Source organism: Centrocercus urophasianus, unplaced genomic scaffold (genome assembly GCF_019232065.1).
Source record: "Centrocercus urophasianus isolate 14NV4802_14NV808 unplaced genomic scaffold, USGS_Curo_1.0 seq_15, whole genome shotgun sequence".
Taxonomy (NCBI): Eukaryota; Metazoa; Chordata; class Aves; order Galliformes; family Phasianidae; genus Centrocercus; species Centrocercus urophasianus.
The window spans coordinates 33,434,477-33,460,965 of NW_024884697.1; the positions used below are offsets into that span (position 1 = coordinate 33,434,477).

The following is a 26,489-nucleotide window of genomic DNA, read 5'->3' on the forward strand; positions in this document are numbered from 1 at the left end:
CACGGCCGGAAGCGCGGCCTCTGCTTCCGTGCTGAGGGCCGGCGGAGGCGGGAATGCTCGAGTGGGGCCGGGCAGCCATGGACAGGTGAGTAGCGGCGGCGGGGCCGCCGGTTCCCCGCTGTCTTCCGCCGTCACCAGCCGTCACCAGCGCCGGGCGGGTTAAGAGTGGCGGCGTCTCGCGGCCCTCCGTGCGGCTGAGCCTCTCCGCGGCATCCAGAGGAGCCGTGCCAGCCTCATGTAGTGCAGTGGGATAGTATTATACGTTGTGTTTATGTAAGACTTAGATTAAACTTTATGCTGTTGTGTTGTTTGGTTTTTGGTTTTTTTTTTCCCTCTTGCACGTATTTCTTGAAGGGAGCATATAAACAGGAGGGGGAATGGCTGTTTACAAGGGCAGATAGTGATAGGACAAGGGGGAATGGTTTTAAACTGAGACGGGGAGGTTTAGGTTAGGTATTTTCACACAGGGTGGTGACGCACTGGAACAGGTTGCCCAATAGGAGGTTGTGGATGCCCCATCCCTGGAGGCATTCAGGGCCAGGCTGGATGTGGCTCTGGGCAGCCTGGTCTGGTGGTTGGTGACCTGCACATGGCAGGGGGGGTTGAAATTTGATGATCACTGTGGTCCTTTTCAACCCAGGCCATTCTATGATTCTATGGTTTTTTTCTGCTGTTCATCCTGGGGAAAAGACTGAGGGGAAGATCTCATTCATGTTTATAAATGCCTAAAGGGAAGTGGAGGTCGGAGGCAAATGGATGAGGCCAAGTTCTTCAAAGTGGTGCAGTGTGATAGGACAAGGAGCAGTGACCTAAACTTGAACATAGGAAGTTCCACACTAACATCCAAAAGAACTTCTTTATGGTATGAGTGACAGATCACTGGAACAGATTGCCTAGAGATATTGTGTAGTCTCCTTTTATGGTGATATTCAAGACCAGCTGGATGCCTATTTGTGTGACCTGTTGTAGGAACCCTGTTTTAGCTCTATCATCTCTTGATGTCGCTTCCAAACCTTGCAATGTGTAGAATCAATAGAATCATAGAATGGCCTGGGTTGAAAAGGACCACAGTGATCATCGAGTTTCAACTCCCCTGCTATGTGCAGGGTCACCAACCACCAGACAAGGCTGCTTAGAGCCACATCCAGCCTGGCCTTGAATGCCTCCAGGGATGGGGCATCCACAGCTTCCTTGGGCAACCTGTTCCAGTGCATCACCACCCTCTGTGTGAAAAACTTCCTCCTAATATCTAACCTAAACCTCCTCTGTCTCAGTTTAAAACCATTCCTCCTTGTTCTATCATTATCCACCCTCGTAAACAGCCGTTCCCCCTGCTGTTTACATGCTCTCTTCAAGTACTGGAAGGCCACAATGAGGTCTCCTCGGAACCTTCTCCAAGCTAAACAAACCCAGGACCCTCAACCTTTCTTCATAGGAGAGGTGCTCCAGCCCTCTGATCATCTTAGTAGCCCACCTCTGGGCCTGCTTCCGGAGTTTCACATCTTTCTTGTGCTGAGGGCCCCAGGCCTGGACACAGTACTCCAGATGGGGCCTCACAAGAGCCAAGTAGAGGGGGAAAATCACCTCCCTCTCCCTGCTGGCCACCACTTTTTTAATGCAGCCCAGAACATAGTTGGTCTGCAAGCACATACTACTGGCTCATGTCCAGATTGTTTGATTCTTCTCGTTCTCCAGCACAATAAGCGCTGCATAAAATTCTTGTGTTGGTTGGTTGGATTTGTTTGTAATTCTTGCTAATGGATAGGATAGACGTTTGGACCTATGATATTTTTGGACCTAAGACATTTGGACCTAAGATATCACTACTTGGGAATGTTTTGTTTTTTTTTTTTAACTGGGATTTTGAATCACTGCTGTGAAGTTACTAGCATTTGAAAGAAAAGATTAGCTAAAGAGAGCAACGTTATACTGTATGTTTTGCTTGGATGTGTTTTGCTTACTTTGTGTTTCTGTTTTCCAGAAGCAGTTTTGGAGAGGTACTGTCACCCCTCAGTACAGAGATGGCCAAGCCTGGCCGAAAACAAAGCTCTCAGAAAAGAGTTTCTAGTATCCTTTTTCTGCAGAGGCTTTTTATTTTCTGTTCAGTTGTTGCATGCTGTATTCATGATGTCCTTATATTCCTGCATCTTTCAGCAGCACAGTGCATTACTTGGCCTTTACAGGAGAGCTTAGGAATAAGCCAAGAGATGCAGTGACTTGCCTTGTCACAGTGTGGTATTCTGAATGGAAATTCTCTCTCCTCTCCTTTTTCCCTCTGTTGTTTTTATAAATCACAAACTGTGTCAAAGCTGCTATGGCTATATCTTGGAGTGGATTATTCAGTGAACTTCAGTAGGAGTAAGAGTCAAAATGCCTGTATAGTCAATTCTTGACTATATCTAGATAGATTTTTCTCAGTTGTGGACCATTCTGATGGCAGAGATGTTGTTGTGCTCACTCTTTCTATAGTATGGTGTTCTACAGTTTTTCGTGGGCTTATGAAGTTGGGTTGATGACAGCCTAGAGAACTATGTGAGCCATAGCCAACTCCCTCTCTGAATTTTCATCTCTCTGTTAAAATATTTTTGCCTTTATGATCTTTTGTGTACATTTTACATCATCAGGGTGTATTTATTCAGGGCACCATACCTTTCCAGGCACCATGACAGCAAGAGAAGTACATACAGTTAGATTTCCACAGAACTTTCTTCTCCCCAGTTATATACAATAAAAAGAAACATTTAATAAATTGGCACCTAATATAATGCTCTTTTTTCTGATTATGATAGCAAAGGAATGCAATATGTAAACTCAAAGCTCATCCTTCCATTTTAGTTTGGTGGCATTTTTGTTGTTATTTTTGTGGGGGAGTTCCTTGCAACCACAATATTGGCCGTGATCGTATTGTTGCTCTCAAGGTACCTGAAGGCTGATATAAAATGGGGCTGAAACTTTTCTGCCAACAATTCCAAATAAGCCATATGTAGAGCATTGAACTCTGTTGCCTTGTAGTAAAAGTCATTGATGTCATGGAATGGAGAGAAAATTCCTTTCCTAATGCATTGAGATTTAATTGTTATGGTTTATGCAGGATGTAGCAGCACTTCACGGAACAGTGTTCTCTTTGATCCAAGCAACTATGAGGACCAGGACAACCCATACCTGTCATGCTGATGTTTCTGAGCCATATTTTGGAGTGTCCCTTCTAGCCTTCAAAGCTTTTAACCTTTTGCTGAAGCATTTTGTGATATAATTCAGGATAAGTGAATGGGACTTTCTACTTTAGTCTGAAATGTGTCTTTCTTATTAATTTGAGTCCCGCTAAAATGATCTTCTTTTTCAAGCTGCCACAGTCATTTTGGGTAAAGCTAAAGAGTGTTTCTTAACTTGTTAATCAGTTCTTACATCCCTGGATGACAGTATTGGAAGTATGACACCCAGAGGGCAGATGATTCCCCGAACTTCCAGTTCGTTGTTTCGCCAGCCGTGTAAGTCTTATTTTGTTATTTATTACATAGTTAAAAGGAATAATATGTTTATAAACTGACTGCTTCAGCTCTGGGGCCTCCAGCACAAGGAGTATGTGGATCTGTTGGTGCAAGTCCGCAGGAGACCACAGTTCTAAACTAAAAGAGGAAGATTTGGAATGGACATTGAAAGAAGTTCTTTACTCAGTGGGTGGTGAGACAGTGGGACCAGTTGCCCTGAAAAGTCTGGATACCCCACTCCTGGGGACGTTCAGGGCCAGGTTGGATGGGTCTTTCCCTGGGCAACCTGTTCTGGTGGATGGCAGTCCTGCCTGCCGCAGGGGGTTGGAAAACTGGGTGGTCTTTGTGGTCTGTTCCAACCAAACCATTCTGTGATTTCCAATGGAACTGAAATGACAATAGGTGCGCTTTGTCTTCAGGTTTATGGGTACTCTGCTTGGAAGATCAGTGCTTGAGAATGCTCCAGACTTAGTCATACACATATAGCCTTAGCATAACTATGTGTAGACTATTAAGTTCTATAATTCACGGTTAACCTCATCACTTCAAAATACTTAGGCCTGAGACTCATATTTCTTTTCTAATTGGTATTTCTGGGTTTCAAGCCTTGTGATGGAAAGAAAATACTTACGGACAAAAGCAAATTATTTCTCCATCTGGCCGATCTGGCTGGTGCATGACTGAGTAGGATTTCATAAACACTTCAGTCTCCATTACAAGATTGCTATCAAGAGTTCCATGATAGAGCACTGTGGTCTTAAAGACTGTTGGCAAAGAAAGCTTTTTGTCTTCCAGTTACTTCACTGTCTCGAAGCTCTCTGAAGCAGACAGACACATCTACCATCCTGGGAGCAGCAGGGAAATCTCCCCTGATTCTGCAGAATTCTGGTCTGCTTGGCAATCAGTCTTTGGTAAGGCAGTTAGAGCACGTTTTTCCCTTTAGCTCCTGTGAAACTTCAAGGAAGCTACAAGTTTACTGTATCTCTGTGTAGTTTACACCAGGGACAAACTGCAGGTGGAACAAGCTTACTGTTATTACTGCTTCTGTTGAAGTTTGATACTAGTATTATTTATTACTGTGATGTTCTTTGAGATGATGTAGTGAGGACTGAAGAGTTTTTAGGCCTTCTTAAATACCCCATATATCTTAAACTGGTCCTTAAAACATCAGCTTGTGACTGCAAAAATCTTGACTTCACTTGTTTACAGATTCTTCAGAGATGATTGTTCTGTCAGCAAATTGAACCTTGAGAATTTTTTGTTATTTTAGCACTCTTCTGGAGTAAGTTTCATTTGCATGTTAATGTTTGAACTTCAAAGAGCAAGCTTTTCTGATTACTTTTTAGATGACGTTATCTTCTATGGTTACATCTTTGGTAAAACAAATGATTGTCAAACAAATGTCAGTAGGTACATCTGAACTATTTTATCTGTTTATTTTTAAGTTGACTCAAAACAACGTATTTTTCTGTATATGAATTTTAATATGTTCTCCCTTTTGGCTGTTTCTTTATTTTGTGGCAGCCCACTGGTTTCTTTGAGATGTATGGCTCTGGATCCTATTGACTCTTGATCAATGCTGTTAGCTGTTAGTAGTAGCACTCTGCCTGTGTTTCAGAGCCTCTTGATATTCTGTAAATAGCGTTTTGTGAGTATTTAGTGCTCTGACCTGAATCCAGTGTAGTTTAGCAGGAGGAAGTTCAGGACTAGACAAAAGCTTTCACAGGAGGTTGATGGGAAAAGGATATCTTGTGGCAATGCACTTGCTGGTAGATTACAGCACTCATCAGACTCTGGTATTTCCCGCAGGGAGCTGATATAATTTTTCTGGAATTGAGTTATATTTGCTCAGTTGTCTGAAGGTTTTGGAGTGCCACAGCATTCTGTTCTGGCTGGATAGAGGGCAAAAATGGCAGAGAGAAATCAGGCAGACAAAACACTGTGGTTAGAATCTGGGCCATAAAGAGGTGAACAACACATTGTATGCCCACAGTTTTTGGATGTGCTTAAGAGACTTACAGCAGTGTCATCTGGTTGTCTGTTTTTTCTGGTTTGGACTGGGAGCATTTTAACAGCCAGGAAAAATAATCAACCACTGTCGTATCCCTGGGTCCTGGTGTGTCATTAATTGCTGCTGAGAAACCATTGCTGTCACCAGAACAGATGTAGGGAGCTATCCTGTTTGTGCAGTGTACGTAGAGTCTATCTTCTCTTTTGGCCATTTTGCTCCCTTCTGTCAGATAGCCTTTCCCTAAAATACACCTAAGAAAGTTTGTTCTCCACTTTAATATTCTTGTGTTTTCTCTTTAAAGATGTATTGCTTCATTCAGTCAGTATTTTGAGCAATTTGCTAAGAAGACTGAAAGACTGAAATAAACGGTTCTGATAAAAATTTCATCTATTTTGCTTAATTCTTCACAGTTGCTTTACAACTTAGTCAACAAAATACTAAGTTAATAAAAAGTTTAACATAACAGACTTTGAAAGGGTGGAGTTATATATGTTTAGGGTGAAAAATGGTAGAGAGGAATTTAAAATGCAGGGTTTGATTAGATTAGCATACACACTTGTTATTTCCTGAAATAAAAGAGAGTGTTCTTTTTCCAAATTAAAATTCTAATCTTTTGAGAACACTTTGTTAAAATTATAGTTGTGCCTTATTTAAAGGCAGTTATTTCATTACTGATTTTTTGAGTTGCTCTGTTTGTACCACTCACATGGAATGAAAAAGCCTTGGAGCTAGCCTTGTAGTAGTCTGAGTTTGCTGTTTATTTTCTTTATATTGTTTTGCTTTTAGTTGGATGAAAGTAACTGGACAGCAATGCTCTCACCTCAGCAGACAGGAATGTTTACAAATCTAGACATGACAGAAGATGTCACCATGAGTGCTGTACTGTTGCGTGAGGATGATCCTGGGGAAGCTGGTGAGATGATCTGAGGTTTTCATCACAATTGAACAAATACATGGCCTTGTTTTCCTGTATCTTCTCACTTAGATATTTCTATGCCAGAAACAGTCTAGTTTAAAGGATTCAGAAAGTTAGCTTTTCCAGTTATTGGAGCTTTGCCAGTTTGTTCTCTGTGGAACCTGATGACACGAATGGCATGCTGTGGTGATGTAATACACAAATTGAATTAGCTTTGTGGAGGCATAGAAGCAAGTTTGTCTTTAAAATTCAGATGACAGATTTACAGCAAATGTTTAATGCTTATTTTACTTATCTCGTAGCCTCTAAGTATCTTTTTATATTAGCTGGTAAATTCTTCTGACTTTATGAAGTATAAACAGTTCATATCATCATTGTCTTTGATGACATTTATTAATGATGAGATACCTTGGCATCAGAAGGATTTTTTTTTTAATGTTGGGATTTTTAACCACATCATATCTTATATGGCTTTCTTCTTCTGTGTATTCTAGCTACTATGAGCATGTACTCAGATTTTCTGCATTCCTTCCTGAAGCATACATCAACTACCATTTTCGATCTTGTGGATGAGTATGAAAGTATATGTAATAATCAGGTAAATAAGTTGCTTGGATGGGTCTTTATATTTTTTGAATTTCCCGTCCCTTCTGGAAATCGCGCTGCCTTTTTTCTGATTCTGAGAAAGTCACAGTGCTTAACTTGGACACTTTAAATCTTCCAGCTGGTTGAAGTCTTATAAGTCACGAGCACTGGCATTGAATAGCATCCCTCTTTGCTCATCCGCTGCTTTGGCACAGGAATGCCTGTTGTGCAGCTTACTAAATACCAGAAATGTCATCTGACTGCCATTTCACTGCAAGTGGCAAGCATGAAGTGGTGTATAGATATTTTTTTTGTCAGTGATAGGGAGCTGGGTTAAAAAATACACATTTCTCAGAGCTATAAATAAATAAAATCATTTTACTTTGGTGATCTAAGAGCTTTCTACCGCATTCCTAACAAATTGGCAGTAGAGTTCTCAACATCACATTTAAGAAGTCTGTTTCTTTAAATGATGAACCGTAGACTGATGGTTCATTATCAGCAGGGATTGTAAAAACAAAAGTGACGAGCAGTACTGACTGTATCTGCTTCTTTACTTCAGGTGAACATACTGGGGAAGATAGTTTACAGAGCAACTCCTGGACAACAGAAGTTTTCAAAAACTGCCAGTGTCTTGTGGCTTCTCAAACAGGAGATGGTAACGTGGAGACTGTTGTCCTCACTTTATAGGTAATTTCTTTGAAAAGCCCTTTGCCTTTTTACACTGAGCTAACTTTCTTAGACATGTTGCATACTAAGTACAGAGTAAAGGAATTAAGTGCCTATTTTTTAATTTGTTTGTGGAACTAACTGCTGATCGTGATGCCTATTTACTGTCTACTTATGGGAGCTGAAAGTTGTTAACAGTCCTGTTAACTTGTAGTATTTTTATAAAACACTTGAAAGGATTTTTAAGTGCTTTTGCCTTTATTATGCATTCTCCTGAATTGTTTCAGCTTTATTTTTGTAGTTAAGCTTTTTCATTTTCATTTCTAGGGACAGAATACAATCTGCATTGGAAGATGAAACCGCCTTTGATATCACAGTAAGTTTGAGGGTGAAGAATAGTACTACTGTTTTTAAAGGATACGTTTTAAGGCTACACCCTTGCATTTTATTTTTTTAATAATTCCAGTATTGCAGTCACTCAAAATTCAGAGGTAAAAGAAGGTAAACAAAGATGAGATTGATTTAAATTATTATCAAGATAAATATTAAATTATTCTACATATAGTTAAATTCACATTACACAATATATTCAATTCCAAATTGAAAGTGCTAGTTTAAACATTTGTATCAAGTGTATTTTGCTTGATTTCATTAAGAATTCCTCATGCCCTTGGAAAATCCACTGGAAATTACGATATATTTATTTTTAAAAGTTGCATCTGTAGTGACAATGTTCCCTGGGGCAGAGATAATTCTGCTTTGCCTAGAAGAGCATGCGGTCTCAAGCTGTCTGGTGCTTTGCAATCCTGATTCCAATTTATCTCAAGAGAAATCAAATTTTTCGGAGTGTTCTTGTTTAAACTGTAGTCTTCTTGTGTGCCTCAATACAGTGCTTCCAGCCTTTGCTGCCAGAATATGCTTAGGAAGACAAAACAAGTAAAGCAACTCAGCCTTTGTAAAATTTATGATTGTAGTTGTTTTTTCTCAGTCATGAAATAGCTTCCTCTATGATTCCCACTGCTAAGTTGTCAGTGCTTTTAAATTAAACTCTGCTGTGCCAAAAAGTCTCTTCCTATCTGTCTTACTTAGAAGAACGCTTGTATTCTTCTGCTTTTGTTGTAAGAAGGCTAACTTCATGCAGGAGAGCAGGAGAAAGGATCAGGGTTTTGGGCTGGTCTGTGTGTTTTATTTTGTTTTGTTTTCTGCTTGTTCATGTTTAGTGCTCATATGAGCTCTGGGAAAATGTCTGGGCTTTTCCTCATACAAAATAATGAATCTGTGATAATATGAGAGCAGTCACTGGAATCGGTGGACTTACTGTGTAAAATCTTTCTGTGGCCATACATTTGAATTATATTATCAGTCTTTTACAGATTTTAGTGTGACAGAAGGTAGGTGATTGATCCAAATAAAACAGATGTGTAGCATCTTCTGTTTCTGAAAAGGGACAGGGGAGGGGAGCATGCCGAGCTTACAGCCAATTTGGAAATTAATGTGTGTTCAGTTTGATATTCATGTTTTTGTGGTTTTCTTTTCCATGAAGTGGTGATGAACTTTTTCTTGAATAGGTTTTAAATGCAAGTGAAAAGACAAATGTAGACAACTTGTTTCAGAAAGATGCACTTATTCGACAAAGCCAGGTAGGACAGAATTTTTATGGTGAAAATGCTGATAGATGAGTCAACACTTAAATGCTTATGACATTAATATTACGTCAGCTTTAGAAAACATGAGCTCTGTGTGTTTTATTAAGCTATTTCAAGTAGTTATTTCTTTATATTCATCCAGGCTTGTTATTTTCTGTATGTGCAGAAATATTGCTCTTTGATTTCTGAAGATCAGAAATATTTCAGGCTAGGCTGGAGAGCATGGAAGGCTGAGAACTGTTCTAATGTGGATCATCTGAAACTGTTGTTGGTAATTAAGGAACTATTAAATAGCACAGTAGTAACTGCAGCATCTAGTGAGAAATACATCAAGTGCAAAAGCAACCTTCAGACTGGGTACTTAGAGTGAATTTGTCTTAGGATATGTATACCTTGGATTACTATGTAGATAACAAGTAGATTCAGAGATGAAAGACAGAATATTATTTATTGTGTGTTTGTTCTAAAAAAACCTATTGAATTTCATTCCAGCTGGTGGTAGATTGGCTAGAGAGCATTGCCAAGGATGAAATTGGGAACTTCTCTGATAATATTGAGTTTTATGCCAAATCTGTATATTGGTAAGTTCAGACTTACTTTGATTGTATCCATGCTTCCTGAAGTGTGATGTTCACAGAACTAGACACAGAATCAGTCCTGAGCCACCTAAAAAGTTGGTCCGTTCATTCATTTTTCCTTAAGTTCTTGGAACTTAAGGAAAACCTGAACCTCAGTTCAGGTATGACTTCTCAGAAGTCAGGTACTACTTTTGGGAGGAGAGGATGACAGAAGGTTGTCAAAACAATTTAATGTAATTTCACACAGATGACAGTTTAATTTTTCATAAAAAGACACGATAAGAGATGGTCATCTGCTGATCAGCCTGGATAAAACTCTTCTCATGTGTTTCTCTTCTGTGCTCAGTTCTTTGTCTGGCTTGAACTTTTGCCTGTTGAAGTTCATGTCATTGCTTTTGCCATTGATCTTTCACCAGAAGTCATTATTGCCATCTTTATTATCAGTGAAGGATTTTAAGGCAGGAGAGAGCAAAGCCTTGATTCTAGTTTCTGTTATAAGCACTGTTTTAAAGACAGGTGAATACAGGTTTCTGGAATCATGTGTTCATCCTAAGTTGTATTTCTGTCTAAGACTGACAACGCTGAATGCTAGTGGGAAATTTTATTAGTGCAGAAATCAATCAATAGTTTATATACATTGAAACTGGTTTTGAAAGAACTCAAAGCCACGTGAATTGATTCTAATATTGCACTTCTAATGAAATTTGACATTTTCACTACAGTAACACTGTTCATTGATACACAAACCAAACCAAATACGTCTTTCTTGTAACCCTATTCCACCAATCCAGAAGTATTTTATAATTTTCATGCCTTATTAAAATGTTTGCTAGAAATCCTTTCTTTTTCTCAAAAACATTTCACTGCTCCCAGGGAGAACACGCTGCATATCCTGAAGCAGCGACGGTTGAGTGCGTACATTGGAAGTTCTCGGCCTCTGGTTACAGAGTTGGTAAGTGTTACTTGAATGTGAGACTTGGTTTCAAAATGGGCATAAAAACCATTCAGAATGCTTTACACAGAGCATATGTGCTGTTTTCTAAAAATTGGTGGGACAGGGTGATTTTTGCCATCTATAAATTGTTGAAGTATCTAAAAATCGCGAGGCATTCAGTTGGAAAATCAGTACAGAAATTGTGAAGCAGTAAGGAGCTAGCTGATGAGAGAGTATTAGTGAATGCCAAAGTTGGAAGTTGCTGGATGATTAGCATAATGATTAAAACTATTGGATCTTGATATATTTGTTTTAAATAGAAGCAAGTACAACTACTATGAAAAGGCTGCTGAGAAGTTGGAGAAGGATAGATAGTCAGGTAGGCTGATAGGCAGAAGGGGAGAAGATTTTTGAAGGTGAGAAAAGCTGGAAGTTGAGAGATTTGAAGCAAAGGCATAATGATAAAGTAAATAAAGGGATTACAGTGTCTGCCTTTGGTAGGAACAGTGACAGAAGAAGAGAAATAAAGGAAATAGGAAATACGAGGAAGTATCATGCTGGATATTATGTGGGCTGTATAACATGTTGTGCCAATATGAAAATGTGACTGTAAATTGTAAAGCAGGTCAGGAAATCATTGGAAGAGGTAGATATGCATTATGTGAGTGGATGGATGGTTCCTTTTTTTCCTTGCAGGATCCAGATGCTCCCATAAGGCAGAAACTGCCACTTGATGATTTGGATCGAGAAGATGATGCAAGATTACTGAAGTATCTCTTCACTCTTATCAGAGCAGGGATGACAGATGAGGTAAGGCAAAGAGAGTTAAAGAATATTCTTGATTAACTAGTTTAACTTGTTTAAAATCTTACTATTGAAGCTAATGACAAGCTATGTAGTAAAATGTCTATTTAATTTTGTCTTGTAGGGATTTAATTTTCAACAAACTCAGTACTGATAGTGATGCTAAATCAGTGGTGGGAAAAATATTGCTTTTAGTTAAGTAACTTCAGGTGTAAAATAGACATTATGGAAAAAGTTGCACGTTTATTTTGGTTATTTGATAATGTAGTTTTTTCTTTACCTTAGTGATTTTGTACAAAATACTGCCAAACACATGAGATTTTTCAAATAACTTACCAATTTCATGTCTAATAATTAGTAGATTATCTTACAAACTAACTTTTAAATTAATATTTTGGAGCGGAACATGCTTGCACTTGTAACTAAAGACAGATTTTTATGTATGCTTTCCTTAGAAATAGCATTTAATTAAGCAGCCTTTGCTTGCTCTGCTCCTCTAATGTCCCCTTGGCTGCGTGATTTGAATGGAGCTGAGGGAGAGTCATGGCTAGCATGTTACTTTTTGTTGGTTTCTTTTATTGTTGGGTTTTTTTTTTTTAACCTTTATTGTGTAGCCAGGTGTCTTCACAAGGAAAAACTTCAAATAGACTTTATCTGAATATTCTAGAAAGCATGCTGTTCTTCTCCATTCACCCTTTTACAATAATTCTGCTTCTTGCCTGCTCTTACAAATATACAGTGTGTATACTTTGCCTTAATCCTTATCTGAGTAACATCTGGCAGTTCTGGTCCTAAAGCTGCTCTGAATAAAGATTCCCAATTGTAAAGCAGCTTTTGTGATTTAATGTAAATAGTTGTACTGTGGTGTGGTCTGAAGGCCTCAGCTGGAAGCTCAGTCCCTTACACTAGGCTCTGATATTTATCTAATGACATTTGGATAATGGAAAGGAAAAAGGGACTTCAGATTCCTGTGTCCAAGACCTCAGATTAGGAAAATGGTTACTTGCTGGTGTTCTGTTGCCCTGTCCATTCATTGTTTGATATTATGGGCACAAGTCCACATTGCTTCAGAGAGGTATGAATATAAATCTGCTATTTCAGTTGTTGCACTACAGTGTTCCTATTGCTTAGTAAGTGTGCAGTCTCTTATTCACTACTGAAAGAGTTAAAAGCAAGAATCAGCCTTGGTTTATTTGTCTTATGATAGATAGATGATATACATACTATGTGAGCTTAACCAGCTTGCCTCTTCTTTCTGTTTGTCACCACTCCTAAAATGGCTGACTGTCTGCAGCCTTTCCAGTATGAAGAGAATGGAGCAGGACAAAACAAACCATGCCCACACATTGCGATGTCTCCAGATGCTCATGGCTTTTTGTCAGTGTTGGAGCGTACCAGTCAGACTAATCAGATAATCTTCAGGGGGTTTTTTTTGTTTTGTTTTGTTTTGTTTTTTTTCTTCCAGGAGTATAGGATTGGAACAATTGTAAGCAAGCTTTGTTTTAGGGTTATTTTTCCATGTACAGTTTCTGTTTTACATTCCGTGCTATTCAAAACAGCTTTGAATTAAAGCTCTTTGTGCTAGTGAGTAGCTACTGCTACCATGGGAAAGTTAGACTACTATTTTTAGCAGCACCGAGGGGTTTGGCAAGCAGTATCAATTAGAAAAGTAGGTAAATAGATGGCTAAGGGATCTAAGCAACAAGGGGGTACTTTAAGCTTACGTAAGTACTAACTTATAACTTGACATCAATACGGAAGTATTGATAGAAACTAAAACATTTAATGAAAAACACACTTGATTGCATTTTATTTACTTTGTAATCCTTCCTTTATTTTGAGTTAAGATTCTTTTTTGCCTCGTACAATCTCGACACAAATTAATGATTTTAATAGTGTTTACGTTTTTCCCTTGAAGTCAATAGCAGAAAAAATCCATTATTTTTCAGGCACAGCGCTTATGCAAACGATGTGGTCAGGCCTGGAGAGCTGCAACTTTGGAAGGATGGAAATTGTATCATGATCCCAACATAAATGGAGGTATTTTCTTCCACCTGCATTTGAGAACTGTGAAAATAAGCAAAGGCCTTTCTCTTTAGCAAACAGAAATAGCTCTTTCTTTTAATATTAAGGGACTTTCTCGTGCCTAAAATACTTCTGCCATGTCTGTTGATCACATTTAACATGTATGAAATGGTTTTAGTTGAAGGTACGAGTTCACCAAATCCACTTGGCATAGTAAAGTCAGTTTTTTGTTGTTTTTTTGTTTTAATATAAGCATAACAGCTAGGAAAATAGATGTCTAGGAATTCTGTGTAGATCTTCACCACCACCATTCATGTCTCAGTACGTGTCTTCTCAATATCAGAAAACCTTCTGCCATCTAGAATTACAGAATGGTTTGGGTTGGAAGGGTCCTTTCAGATCCTCTAGTTCCAGCCCCATGCTGTAGGCAGGGACACCTTCCTCTAGACCAGGTTGCTCACAGCCACATCTAGCCTGGCCTTGAATGTGTCCAGAGGGGGGCATTCACAGCCTCACTGGGCAGCCTGTTCCAGTGTCTCACCACCCTCACAGCAAGGAATTTCTGATATCTGATCTAAATCTACCCTCTTCCAGTTTAAAGCCATGCCGGTTTAAAGCCATTCCAGTTTAAAGTCATTAAGCCATCTTTTTTTTATTACATGGACTCCAAAACATTCTATCTGTCTTTCAAAAGATATAATAGGACTAAAGAGTACAGCAAAGGTAAATGGAGGAAAAATACACGGTTTTATAGTATTTGGACTCTGCTAGATGTAGCAGAGGATTTATGAACATGTCTGAGTGCTATGCACACCTGAGACTGGAAGGCATAGTGCTTCACTATTTTTCAAATCCTGATATCCTGTTATTTTTATCTGTACAGTTCACTGGTGCCTTGGCCTTGTTTTGCCCTACGTCCCTGCTGTTAGGTGTTGGCTTTTTTCCTGTGATGCGCACTGTCATGCGGAGGCATGCAGCGTGGCAGCAGCACCGAAGCAGTAGCATTTATTAGATGCTTATAGTCCTTGAAATACAACAATTCACTAAAAATTCTCTTGCCCCCTAACTTTGTGTTTTCTAACACTAATAGTCTACCCATATTGAGGTCAAATGTGGTCAAAGCCTGGTGGTTTTTTTGTTTTTGTTTTTTTTTTTTAAGGCTAAATTGCAACTAAATGCTTAAAGTACTGTCATTTTAAGACGTGCATTTACCAGACTTGCCAGAAGAGCTACCCTGCAGGACAATCCATTGATATTCATTGATAAGCATTGGAAAGAGTTTCAAAGGGATTGAAACAAGGTTAATAACAGAAAATAGACTTTTATCTTACTGCTTTCTTTTTTTAATAACTTCCTTTTGTTATTATTATCCTCTGCAAGGAGGAAACGAGGTACAGCCTGTTGAAGGGAATCCATACAGATGCATTTGGAAAATATGTTGTTGGCGTATGGCTGAAGAGGTAAGATAGTGTTAATTTGCTTGGCACTTGTGCTGAATTTCTTTGAACTCAGTAACATGATTTTAAGTAAGCCTACCTTTTTGGTTTACTGTTTGTTGGATTTGCAGTTCATGTTTCTAAGAGGACTTCTGAAATAATATATTTGTCATGTATTGAGAAATCTGCCCAATCAGCATCAATCTTTAAGGCTTTGGATGTGTTATTTTTACTTGGTTGACAGTGAAGCTGCTGATGCTGGCTTCCACTTGGACTCAGTTGAATGGGAAAGGAAAAAACATCATTTTCCAACTTTTCTTTTTAAGTGCATGGAACACTTTGTAACGGGTTAAACTCTAATAAAATGTAGCTGATCAGGAAGCATGGGTGCTTTTTAACTCACGGGTAATTTTTCAACTGTTTATTTTAGGAGCAGTTTAACAGATATGAAAGAGCAATCTATGCAGCACTCAGTGGAAACCTCAAGCAGGTATGTCAAGCCTCCTAGTACTTGGTGTTTGACAGTTGTGCATTTTGTTTTTATATGTGATAACAACATAAAGACATACTTCTTAATATGCTTTCAAGAGCTTAATAATCATGACAGTAGCAAGCAGTGCTGCTTTAGTAGACATGCTCTCTGTAGGATTTTTGTGCCTAATTAAATATACTTTAGTATATTTATATATACTTTTAGTATTATTCTTGCTGACTATCAGTACAACCAGTTCTAATTTTGTTGCTTTAGATTTGAAATTTTAGTATTATCTAAAAGGTTGTTCAGGCACTGTTCTGCTCATGCACCATATTCTGATTTGTCAGTGTTTTAATTTGCAAGCATTAGACAAGTTGGTGTATCTAGACATGACTCTGTAAGCAAATTTCACTGTTGATAGTCTTAAGTAATTCTCTCCTCTTATTAGTTTGAATCTTCCAGGTATTTTCTGTGCTCTCCTCTTTAGTAGTGATGTTTTTTATACGTGTATATAAATAAATCACTATTTAGGAGAAGGAGAGCACAAAACTGTGTGTGGGGGGGGGGTTACGTATGAAAAGGTGATAAGGAAAGTTACAGCCAATGTAATGAAAGTTTACCTGCTATTAGTCAGTGGTAGTCTTGTACTTGAGGAGCTCGGCACCTCCTTTCCTTCCCTGTCTTGGAACAATGTGTAAGAAATAAAAATGATTCACAAAATAAAAGAAGGATTACTAGTGCGTTTTTACAGTTCTTTTATTCATTGAAGGTTGAAATGAGCTCTTTTACAGAAGGAGGCATTGTAAAGTTATACTGAAGTACAGAGCAGAAAATGCTTGCCTCCTTTTGACAAAGGAGAGAAGTTTAATGAAACTCAGTATTTTCTGTAACTTCAGTAATTTTAAAATTGCTGTAAGAGAGAAATGTTTCCTGAAGTGCAGTGTTGTATCTGGAACTTGTCCCAGGGCTTCACTGCTGAAAGAGCCTAGTAAGTTTTGGATAAGAACTGGATACAAAGTTTTAGTGCATTATTCTATGTATAATAGCACTATCTGGGTTCTCTTGCTCAGTGATCTCTCAGATGGACTTTTTTCTTTATTATAATTTTAGAAGTATAATGGGAATGTTTGTAGGTAGTTTTCTCAGTATTTTCTTAGAATATGGATAAAGTAACACAGTTCAAACACTTCCAAATGGCATTGCCACAGAGCCTTTCCTTCATTCCTTCACCACTCATTATTCCTCTGTGACTTGTGCAGCCATGACATAAAGCTGTGAGGGAAGGTGGCCCTGCTGGAAAATGTCGCAGCAGAAGAGTGGATTGTTTTCATCTGGGTTTGTTTTCTGAACTGTTAAAAAAAGAGGGAATGGTGTCACAGTGATGCCACTGGTTAAAGGAGGTAAAAGAGTTTTTTATTTTGACTACTTCTGATTAAAAATAATGAAGGAACTGGACCGTTATTTTAGTGAAAGGATTTTTGGTTTTATCCTGTGTTAGTGAAGGAAAGGTTGCTGTTTGTGATAGCTTCTAGTCTGCTTTGACAGCAAAAAACCTGAGCTTAAATTACAGTTGATGTGTTTGGATTCTGATGGTTCTCCATCTCTAACAGTTCTTGCTCTGTTTTGTTCTGTTGTTGAAAATACACAGCTCCTTCCAGTTTGTGACACCTGGGAGGACACAGTTTGGGCATATTTCAGGGTCATGGTGGATACACTTGTGGAGCAAGAAATACGAACATCAGTAGTAACTGCAGAGGAGATGGAAGAGCTCCCTAGAGAGTATTTAGAAACCAAGTAAGTTTTAGGCAGCAATTATATTCTTACCCTCAACAAAGGATCCTTTCACAATATTCAATGTAATGTTTGTGGTGGTGGTGGTGTTTTTTTTTTTAACCTTCTCTCTTTTACTTTAAAGCTGGACTTCAGAAAAAGTTTTTGAAGAACTTCAGGCAACAGACAAAACGGTATATAGTGCTTACAGTTTCTCCTCACTGTTTGCTATTTCTACTTACACAATTGTTTGGGCTTCTCCACTATTTCACAAAACAGTGACAGGTTTTCCATCCCTGTAATGTATACTTACTTCAAATAGATTTTTCTGCCACCTTTTAATGATGAAGAAGGTACAGGTTTTGTCTTGTTTCTTATCTGCCAAACTAACTGAATGTGCTAAAGAAACAGTGGAGCACAAATTGCAGTCAGACGTGCGAAGCAGACAGTGTAAATCACATTTTTAACACTCTGATAAAACGTGTGAAGATTGATTGCTTGTGGTTTTCTTTGTAGGAGGTTTGCATGTATATTTCAGAACAAGTCTTTCAAAATTGAAAAGCACGTATTTTTTAGTATACTGTATTTGTCCTTAACACAGAGTATTTCATTTAAGCTAGAATAGATAACTTATATGTTAATTTTTATAAAGATTAAATTGAAACTGTGTTTGGTGGGGTCAAATAAAGAGCTTACAGGTGGAAGCAGCTCGCCAGATGCACTCAGCTGCCATGGCCTTTCTGGTGCTATTGCCACCAGCCAGTTTCACTGGTTCATTTGAATTGTGTTTCATACTTTAGTTTCCCTGCAGAAAAATGTCTTCAAGTACATTTCACAGGCCTTTTCTTTAAGGATTCGTAGAAAATGTTGCACCTTTGATGACATTGTAGAACCTGTTCTGATACACTGTTGTTCTGTTCAAAGCAAAAAGCCCTTATTTTTGGATCTCTTTTCTGAAAGCGTTAACATCACAGCATTAGCTCACAGATCTATATTCTAGCTCTTTCAGTTTGTCAGTATTCTTATAATTTGACATGGACATAGCAGGTGCATTTTCTTTTTTTTTTTTTTAATGTAGAACACCCTTTGAAATAAGAGAGCTGCTTTTTTTCCTCTAAGAAACCTTTGCTTCATTTACAAATTTGCTTTTTTTTTTTTTTTTTTCTTTTTTAACATGTTGTGACATGAGATTTTATTCACAGTTTGGACTTTCTGTTTTCCTCCCCAGAGAGTTATAGAGGAGAATCAAGAACACTATCATGTGATTCAGAAATTCATTATACTGGGAGACGTGGATGGTGAGCTTTTCTCTAAGTGACTTTTAAATGTCAATCAACTGCATTATTTCTAGTGATATTTCCAGAAACTTTTCTGTGAATGGGTTTTAGAAATGCACAGTAGGCAAACTCCACTTAAAAGCAAGGCTGATTCTTTAATTGAGAACTACAGGGCATTTCTGCAGCTTGACTGACCTACAAAATAGTTTTCGAGGTGGTCATGAAATCGTGTAAATGATTCATATGAGCAATGTGAGAATATTGCTGCAACATTGTCTAAAAATTACAGAATGCTTAGCAGATGTTAAAACCAAACATAAATATTAGCCAAGCTGTTGCAATTCTGTTTTATTGTGCTTTTTAGGCTAAACTATATTAGTTGAATAGATGCGTAGTTTTGAACTATTTCTTAGGTGCTTTTCCTGGGGTCTGACTGATACAGACATGTGGTTGGTGGCTACAGGTCTGATGGAAGAATTCAACAGATGGCTTTCCAAAGACAGAAGTGTGCTGCCAGGGCACCTCCTTCGTTTCATGACACATCTTATTCTGTTTTTCCGCACTTTGGGCCAGCAGACCAAGGTAAGTGTGAAGTTCTTGTCGCAGTGTCCGCTCTTTGAATTAGGATAAATGCGTCTAAATACTCAAAGTATGTACTGTAATGGTAAATTACTACCGGGCTGATGAGGAGCTACGTGCCTGTAGTGTGTTTGTTGATATTGGATCCTAAAAAGAGCATCTCCTCCTCTCCAGGTCTGCTTCAAAAATGTTGTTTGAGGAAGGCAGATTTTATTTAGAAGCCTATGTGGGGAAAAAAAGGGCCTAACTCAGAATTCAAGGTCAGATTTACATATAGCAGCCGAAATAACCTGATTCAGGCACTGCCCTTGGAATTGTATTTATTGCTGGATGCTCTGCTCATAAATGCATTTGTTTGAGGCAATTAGTTCCTTTTGGTCCTAGCCAAAGCCATTGTATCTTCCACAAATACATACCACTTACTGCTTGCTAGCTACCTAGCCACTTTGTGCTGAATAGAAGGATGAGTCGCAGAGCTGCAGTTACTCTTTCCTGAGGCAATCACAAGTAATTAAAGCCCCATTTCTCTATTACTTTAAAATTTAGAAGCATACATATGAACTAAGTTCTTCTTTTGCTAAAAGATTAATATATTCTCTAGCTGATTTCAACTTAGCTTTCAGTTATTGTGCTTGTTGTTTGTTTTTTTTTAATGTCAGCTCATTGCTTCATTCCCCTGCCAAAATATATTTTGAAGTTAGTTTTGATGTTTTGAGTACAGTTCATATAAATTCTTAGATCAGAATCCCTGATGTCATTTATGTGTGCTTTTAGTATTCTTGCTTGTAGAGAAAACTTAGAGAAATCTCCTCAGGTACTGTCAGCACTCATCAAAGTGCTGAGACAAAAGTAAGGCAAGCTTGTTTTTATTGAATGCTGCAGTGCTTTGCGTTACTCACAGAAGATAATAAGAATTTGACAAAAGTCAGCCTGCATGGTTTTAAGCATTTTCCAGCTTACAGACTGACTACGACTGAATGCAGTAGATTTATGAACTAGTAGCCCTGGAGTCAGCAGCACTAATATTTGTATCAATTAAATGTAAGGTGGGCTGGCACCTCGCTTTATTTTGTGTATTAGATTTGCTTTACTGCAGCACCTGATGATCCAATGGCTTTAGATTTTGTAGTTGTTAGCTGCAACAAGAAACTCACCTTGTGGGCTGAACAGGAATTCTAAATACACTTCAGTGGATGTTTCTTTAAGTTCTGAAAACCCCTTGGTGAGGGATATCACACTAATTTGTTATTGCTTAAAAATCTGCATAGACACAAGATAACCATATCAAACTAAAATGATGGCTCAGAAATCAACACTTGATTCGTAGCTAAAGCTGTTTGCGTTGTACAGGGTGTCCTTGGTACTTCCTGGTGTTCAGGGGTTGTTTGTTTGTTGTTTTTTGGTGTTGTTTTTTTGCTACATTATCTCATTTAAAATTGAATTTGTATTTGTTTGCAATAAGGAGGAAGTTTCTGTTGAAGTCCTAAAGACCTACATTCAGGTAAGCCTTCAGAATTCTATTTTGTTTTCTTTGAGGTTAGACATAAAGGAGGAAAAAGTGAGAGTAAAGGTTACATGGTGGAAAGAGTTAGTGCTCTCCTAATAGATGCATGGAGGTGCCTGAGTATACAGCATTTCTGTCAGAGATGCTAACGTAGGAGATTACTGACCCTTGTTTAGAAGCTGAGAAACAAGCGGAGTCTTTGGTACAAGGGGGAAAAAAAACCCACACAACTAGGCATCTGGCTTACACATTATTTAATATTCATAACTTAGATGTGTACACAGAGGAACATTGTTTTTTTTTAATATTTGCTTTCTGTTCTTCAGCGGATGATATCAGAGAAGCACACAGACTTAATAGCTTTTTATGTGAGCCACCTGCCCCCAGAGCTGGCTGTTGCCCAGTATGCTCTGTTTCTAGAAGATGTTACTGAAAGCGATCAACGCCACCACTGTCTTGAGTTAGCAAAAGAAGCAGGTGAGATGTGCTCTATATTGTGTTTTCTTCCTGTAGTCTGGAATAGCAATTCTATTTCTAAAACAAGCTAAATACCACTTTTGCTTGTGGATCATGTCCAAACATAGCAGAAATTAAATGCTAACTGCCCGTCTTAAATATATGCTCTGAAGTTTGACAAACATATCTGCATGCAGGTCCCCAGCACAGACTGTTTGATGTTTTCTGTTATCTTGGATATTATTCATCTAATATACATGCAATAAATTATGTATCTTAAAAGCCTATAATTTAGTGTGGCAGTGAGAGTGTGGCCAGCCCAGTAACAGTTACAGGTAATGTAAGAAAGAAGGTCCACAGCCCCAGTCTGAAATTCATTCAGCAGGAAATTTGAATTTCTGATCCCCACTGTGTAATTCTCTTTTCACCTAGGCCTGGATGTTGCAGCCATAACAAAAACTGTTGTTGAGAACATCCGCAAGAAGGATGCTGGGGATTTCAGTCACCATGATCATATGTTGGACACAGGCACAACAGAGGTGAGTGTGCTTTGTTAGGGAGCTATTCCAATCTGCAATCAAGCACAGAGTCCTTCAGTCCTTCACCACATCTGTTCCATATTTCTCTTTAAACACTGCTGGAAATTGCCTTGAGAGAGTCTGTGGGAGAAACATGCCTTTCATGTGGCCAAGCAAGGAGATGAATTGCATGAACTCTTAACTTCTGTTTCTACATGTCTTTGATCTTCTGGGCTTGAGTTGTGTGTCACTAGGAGCAGGTCACTGTGAGAGCAGTAAGTAAAGGTGAAGCCTGTGAAATATCTGTGACAAAATACGTTGTAGCTGAGAGTATTGTAGCTTCTAAGAAATATGAGGATTAATAGTTTGGATGTCAGACGTACTTCATTCTATGTTCCAATGATACATTCTAGCTACTACAGACATAGTTTGTGCTGACAGGTTCCTTGTCATCACCACTGAATGTCAGCTGGATCCAATTCAATACTTAAGTGACAATTACTATTGGAGGTACTATTAATAGCTAACCTATTTCCAGAGTAGTGTTTGGAAAGCCCTGATACCTTCTAAACATGGAGTAAATTTTTTGCTATTTCATAAAAAAAAATTCAACTCTTGCCCTCTGAGCTAACGAAGTAGCAACAGTTGGAAAACTGGTCCCAGGCTGAGTGTAACCCTAAAGTTTATAGCAAGGGTTCGATAAACCACGTTTATACAGTGCTTTTATGTTAAGGTTTCCATGCTTGGTAATTCATAGAAGTTCCTGAGATCTGATGCTTATCTATTGGTCTGAAAATTTTGGAGATATTTCAAAATGAATTTTTTGGATGAATTTAGACCACACAGATTGTTTCACAGAATCACAGAATTGTAGGGGTTGGAAGGGACCTCTAGAGATCATCGAGACCAACCCCCCTGCCAACCAGGTTCCCTAAACCAGGTTTCCCAAGCTTCTGATACAAAAGGTGTGAATAAAATGATTCTTATTAATATGTGGTAAGACTGTCCAAAGATCTCTGGAAGCCTGAGTATATCTTTGAGTAGATTTATTATATTTAATGCCACCTGTGTGTTTTAAATGTTAGTAACTCTAATAAATACATTGGTTTTTACAGGCAGATCGGCTGAAAATAGACGTAATTGACTGGCTCGTATTTGATCCTGCACAGAGGGCTGAAGCACTCAAGCAGAGCAATGCTATCATGAGGAAGTTCTTGGGTACTCAACTTCACAAATACTGTAGACTTTTTAAGTGTTGGTTTTGTTCTCATTGACTCTTGGCAATGTGTTTGATCTGGCTTTGCATCTTGTATATTAAAAGACATGGGTGTGATAGAGTATAGCACTGTACAGTGCATCTTTTTTCCTTGTAGTGACTTAACTGTGATACAGTTTGTCAGTTTATGTAGGTAAAGTATGGAAATTGCACAGCAGTTGATACTCAGTTCACATTCTTACAGCATCCAAGAAGCATGAAGCTGCAAAAGACGTGTTTGTGAAGATTCCTCAAGACTCTATAGCAGAAATATATAACCAATGGGAAGAACAGGGAATAGAAGCCTCTCTTCCAGCTGAAGACGACAATGCTATAAGAGAACACTTATGTATAAGGGCATATTTGGTGAGTTTTAAATAAACTGTGTTCCGAGTTATTAATAAATACTAATGTGATAATAATGTAAATAATGGTGGCTTTGCTTTGCTGGTGACAATTTAAGCTTTACCCATTTGAATAAACTTCTGATTCCTGGATACATTGTACCTGAAAGTTTACAGAATAGTGAGAGCTCCTTTCTGTACTCAAAATTAACAGATGTCCAAACATTGTTTCCAATGCAATGCAGGAAGCCCATGAAATCTTCAATAAATGGTTTCAGCACATGAACTCAGCTCCACAGAAGCCACCGTTGTTGCCACAAGCAAGTTTCACTGAAAAAGTGGCCCATGAACATAAAGAAAAAAAATACGAGGTAGGTAAAAGTTATTTACTATCAACATTTATGTTCTGGCTTAAGAGACAGTCTTAGTTTAACGAGCAGAAGTCTGCTCGTTCCTTTTGCTGAAGAACTCTATTTATAAAGTACTGTATTGATATGCCAAAAGAGGGAGTAGAAAACAGTACAATAGTAGAGCCACTGCACAAGAAATTCTCATACTTTTTTCCTGTGTGACTCAGATTTATTTGCAATACTGCATTATGTAATGGTTAAGTATTCACTACAATGTATTGTTTATCAATGTTATAAATAAATCTGAGTATTTGATTTCCCTAGTAACTCTTCCCTGGCTGAAGATTCTAATCTAAATTACAACAGTGCTGGCTGTGCAGCAGTGCTGCACGAGGTGAAGATTCTGCTACAGTAGCCTTTGAATCACTCTGTCCAGCAGAAGATAATTTCCTGTTTCTTTGCCAGGTGGACTATGGTATCTGGAAAAGTTTCTTGGATGGTCTTACAAGTGATGTCAAGGAGAAAATGTACAACGTGTTGCTGTTCGTTGATGGAGGATGGATGGTTGATGTTAGAGAGGTAAAATAATTTTTAATGTCATGCCATGGGCCACAAAGTGCTGGATTGTATCCAGCTGTACCCTTGTCATCTTTAGTTCAATGTCCTTCTCTTTACTTATTAATAATTCTCTCTGGCCTTGCAGTCGCCAGTTATAGGTCACTTCCCCTTCAGGTATGATATAAACCAGATCTGGCAGTCCAGTTTAGGCTTAGTCCTGTTGTTTTTTTCCTCTGACACTACAAATATCTTGATTATGTTGCCTTTTAAAGGTGGGTGTTTGTAATGCTAATGTATGTTGTGCTTTGGTAAGGATGCAGAGGAGGACCCCGAACGAACACATCAGATGATTCTGCTGCGAAAGCTGTGTCTGCCCATGATGTGCTTCTTGCTGCACACGGTGTTGCACAGTACTGGGCAGTACCAGGAGTGCCTGCGGCTGGCTGACATGGTGGCATCCGAGCGACACAAGCTCTATACGGTGAGTTACTGAGAGCTGCAGGCAGCTTGGCTTCTAATTAAAAGCTCCGTGGGTTGGCTGTGAAAGAAGCTTCCGTACAGAAAGGAAGACACCATATGGTACTGAACATCCTAAGTTTCTTCATCTCTTCCCATTCACTGCAGTAGTAAAGAGTTTCTTTTTATGCTGATTAAAAGGAATCCGAGCGTTAACTTTGAAACACCAAAGGTGATGGCAGAATAGTTTTTCTGAGTACCAATTTTTCGATAACAGTAATTGAACTGAAAGAAGTTGAACTATAAAACTGTATTTCATTATAATTGATTTTTTTTCTCCATTACACTTCAGAGCATTTTATAAGCAGGTTTCACTTGGGAGCACTTGGTTTACCCAACCTTCTCCCTCCAAGACCCCCAAATTCAGTCCCCCAAAATACATACCTCACAAAGATCACATACCCAAAAGGCATCCATGTTGGATGGAAGTAGAGGATTAGAAACCAGATAGGAAACATCAAGCCTAGGAAAAACATTGTGATGCATTTGCATGGATTGCCTTTATAATATCTCTGCCAGCAATAACAGGAAAATTAAACTTGTCAGTTCCCCAGTACTTTGTGTAGTAGCTGAGACAGAGTATCTGGACACTCCTTGTGGGGTTTGAGTACAGCTACTGCTCCCAGTCCCATACCAAATACCTTTCTGAAATATGGATCTGCTGTGGGCACTCTTCTAGATGAAAAATCAGTGAAGACATTGAGTAGCTCAGCAAACCACCATTCACTTTGATACCAGTGCAATTCCTTGCAAAGAAATATAACTCAATTATGTACTTTTTTTTATTCTTAGGTATTTTCTAAGGAAGAACTCCGAAAATTCTTACAGAAGCTGAGAGAATCTTCTCTGATGCTTCTGGACCAGGATCTCGATCCCTTGGGATATGAAATTCAGTCTTAGAATTTCTTTTAGATATCTGCAAAACTTTTGAATGTTAAGTCTGGACACTTTGATCAACTTTGGTTCGTTGTGTAATTAATTCTGATCTTTATTCCAAGAAACACAATTACACAGATTTCGAAGTCCTGGCCAACACAAGAGGACATTTGTTACACAGTCTCTTTTGTAACTTTTTTTTTTTTCTAATAAATGTGCTTTACAAACAGAAAATGTTTGTTCATTCACATCTAAGCTGCCAATACACACAGAAAGGTGGTGCTGTGCGGACTTCCTTCGTGTACATGCTGAGAAGCTGCCTGTAGAGGAGAAGCGTTATTCAGCAGTACAAGAAAGCACGGGGGTGCAGCGGAAAAGGAAAGAGGCAGCGTGTGGAAAGCAGGGGAGGGGAAGGCAGAAGCAGTGGGCGAAGGGGAGCATCCAACAGAGGAAGCAGCGCTGCTGAAGGGCTCAGTTCCGTCATTCAAAAGGTTGAGGTAATCCTGACCTGGGGAAGAAGCGATCGTGTCCGGAAGCGAGCGCGAGGTTCTGCGTTCCGTTTAGAAATCTCGCACGTTTACATGCGTAAATGCGTCTAGCTTCTCCCCTAAAGGGAGAGGCAGAGGGCGCAGCTCTAACGCAGAGGGCGTGACAGCGGCACCAGCTCCGCTAATTCAGCGCTCGCCGCCGCCTGACAAAGGCCCACCCCCGTCATCCGTGCCTGCTGACAACCGCACCGCCTGCTCGGGGCGGCGCACCCGCGATCGGAGCCCGCTGCCGGGAGGAGCCCTGCCCTCAGCCGCCCGGCCCTCAGCCCCGCCGCTCCCGCCGGAAGGCGCGTGGCCACGTGTCGCGGGGCGGGGCTGGTGGCGGTCCGGCCGCTGCGCGCTGCAGCCGCTCGGGGCCGTGAGGGGCTGCC

General features: G+C 39.1%; 1 protein-coding gene across 1 annotated transcript; it reads left to right on the forward strand.

The window, feature by feature from the left end:
* On the forward strand, positions 1-25,799 carry NUP107 (nucleoporin 107). The gene is made up of 28 exons (XM_042815839.1): positions 1-85; positions 1,982-2,067; positions 3,399-3,488; positions 4,284-4,399; positions 6,286-6,412; positions 6,910-7,013; positions 7,563-7,690; positions 7,997-8,045; positions 9,238-9,309; positions 9,808-9,896; positions 10,767-10,845; positions 11,524-11,637; positions 13,581-13,671; positions 15,037-15,116; positions 15,523-15,582; positions 17,216-17,361; positions 17,483-17,531; positions 18,566-18,635; positions 19,078-19,196; positions 20,656-20,694; positions 21,024-21,174; positions 21,586-21,692; positions 22,787-22,889; positions 23,132-23,292; positions 23,516-23,641; positions 24,086-24,199; positions 24,492-24,659; positions 25,487-25,799. Exons 1-28 carry the CDS (start codon positions 54-56, stop codon positions 25,592-25,594), a joined length of 2,778 nt encoding a protein of 925 aa, XP_042671773.1. The 5' UTR covers positions 1-53; the 3' UTR covers positions 25,595-25,799.
* The last annotated feature ends 690 nt before the right edge of the window (positions 25,800-26,489 follow it).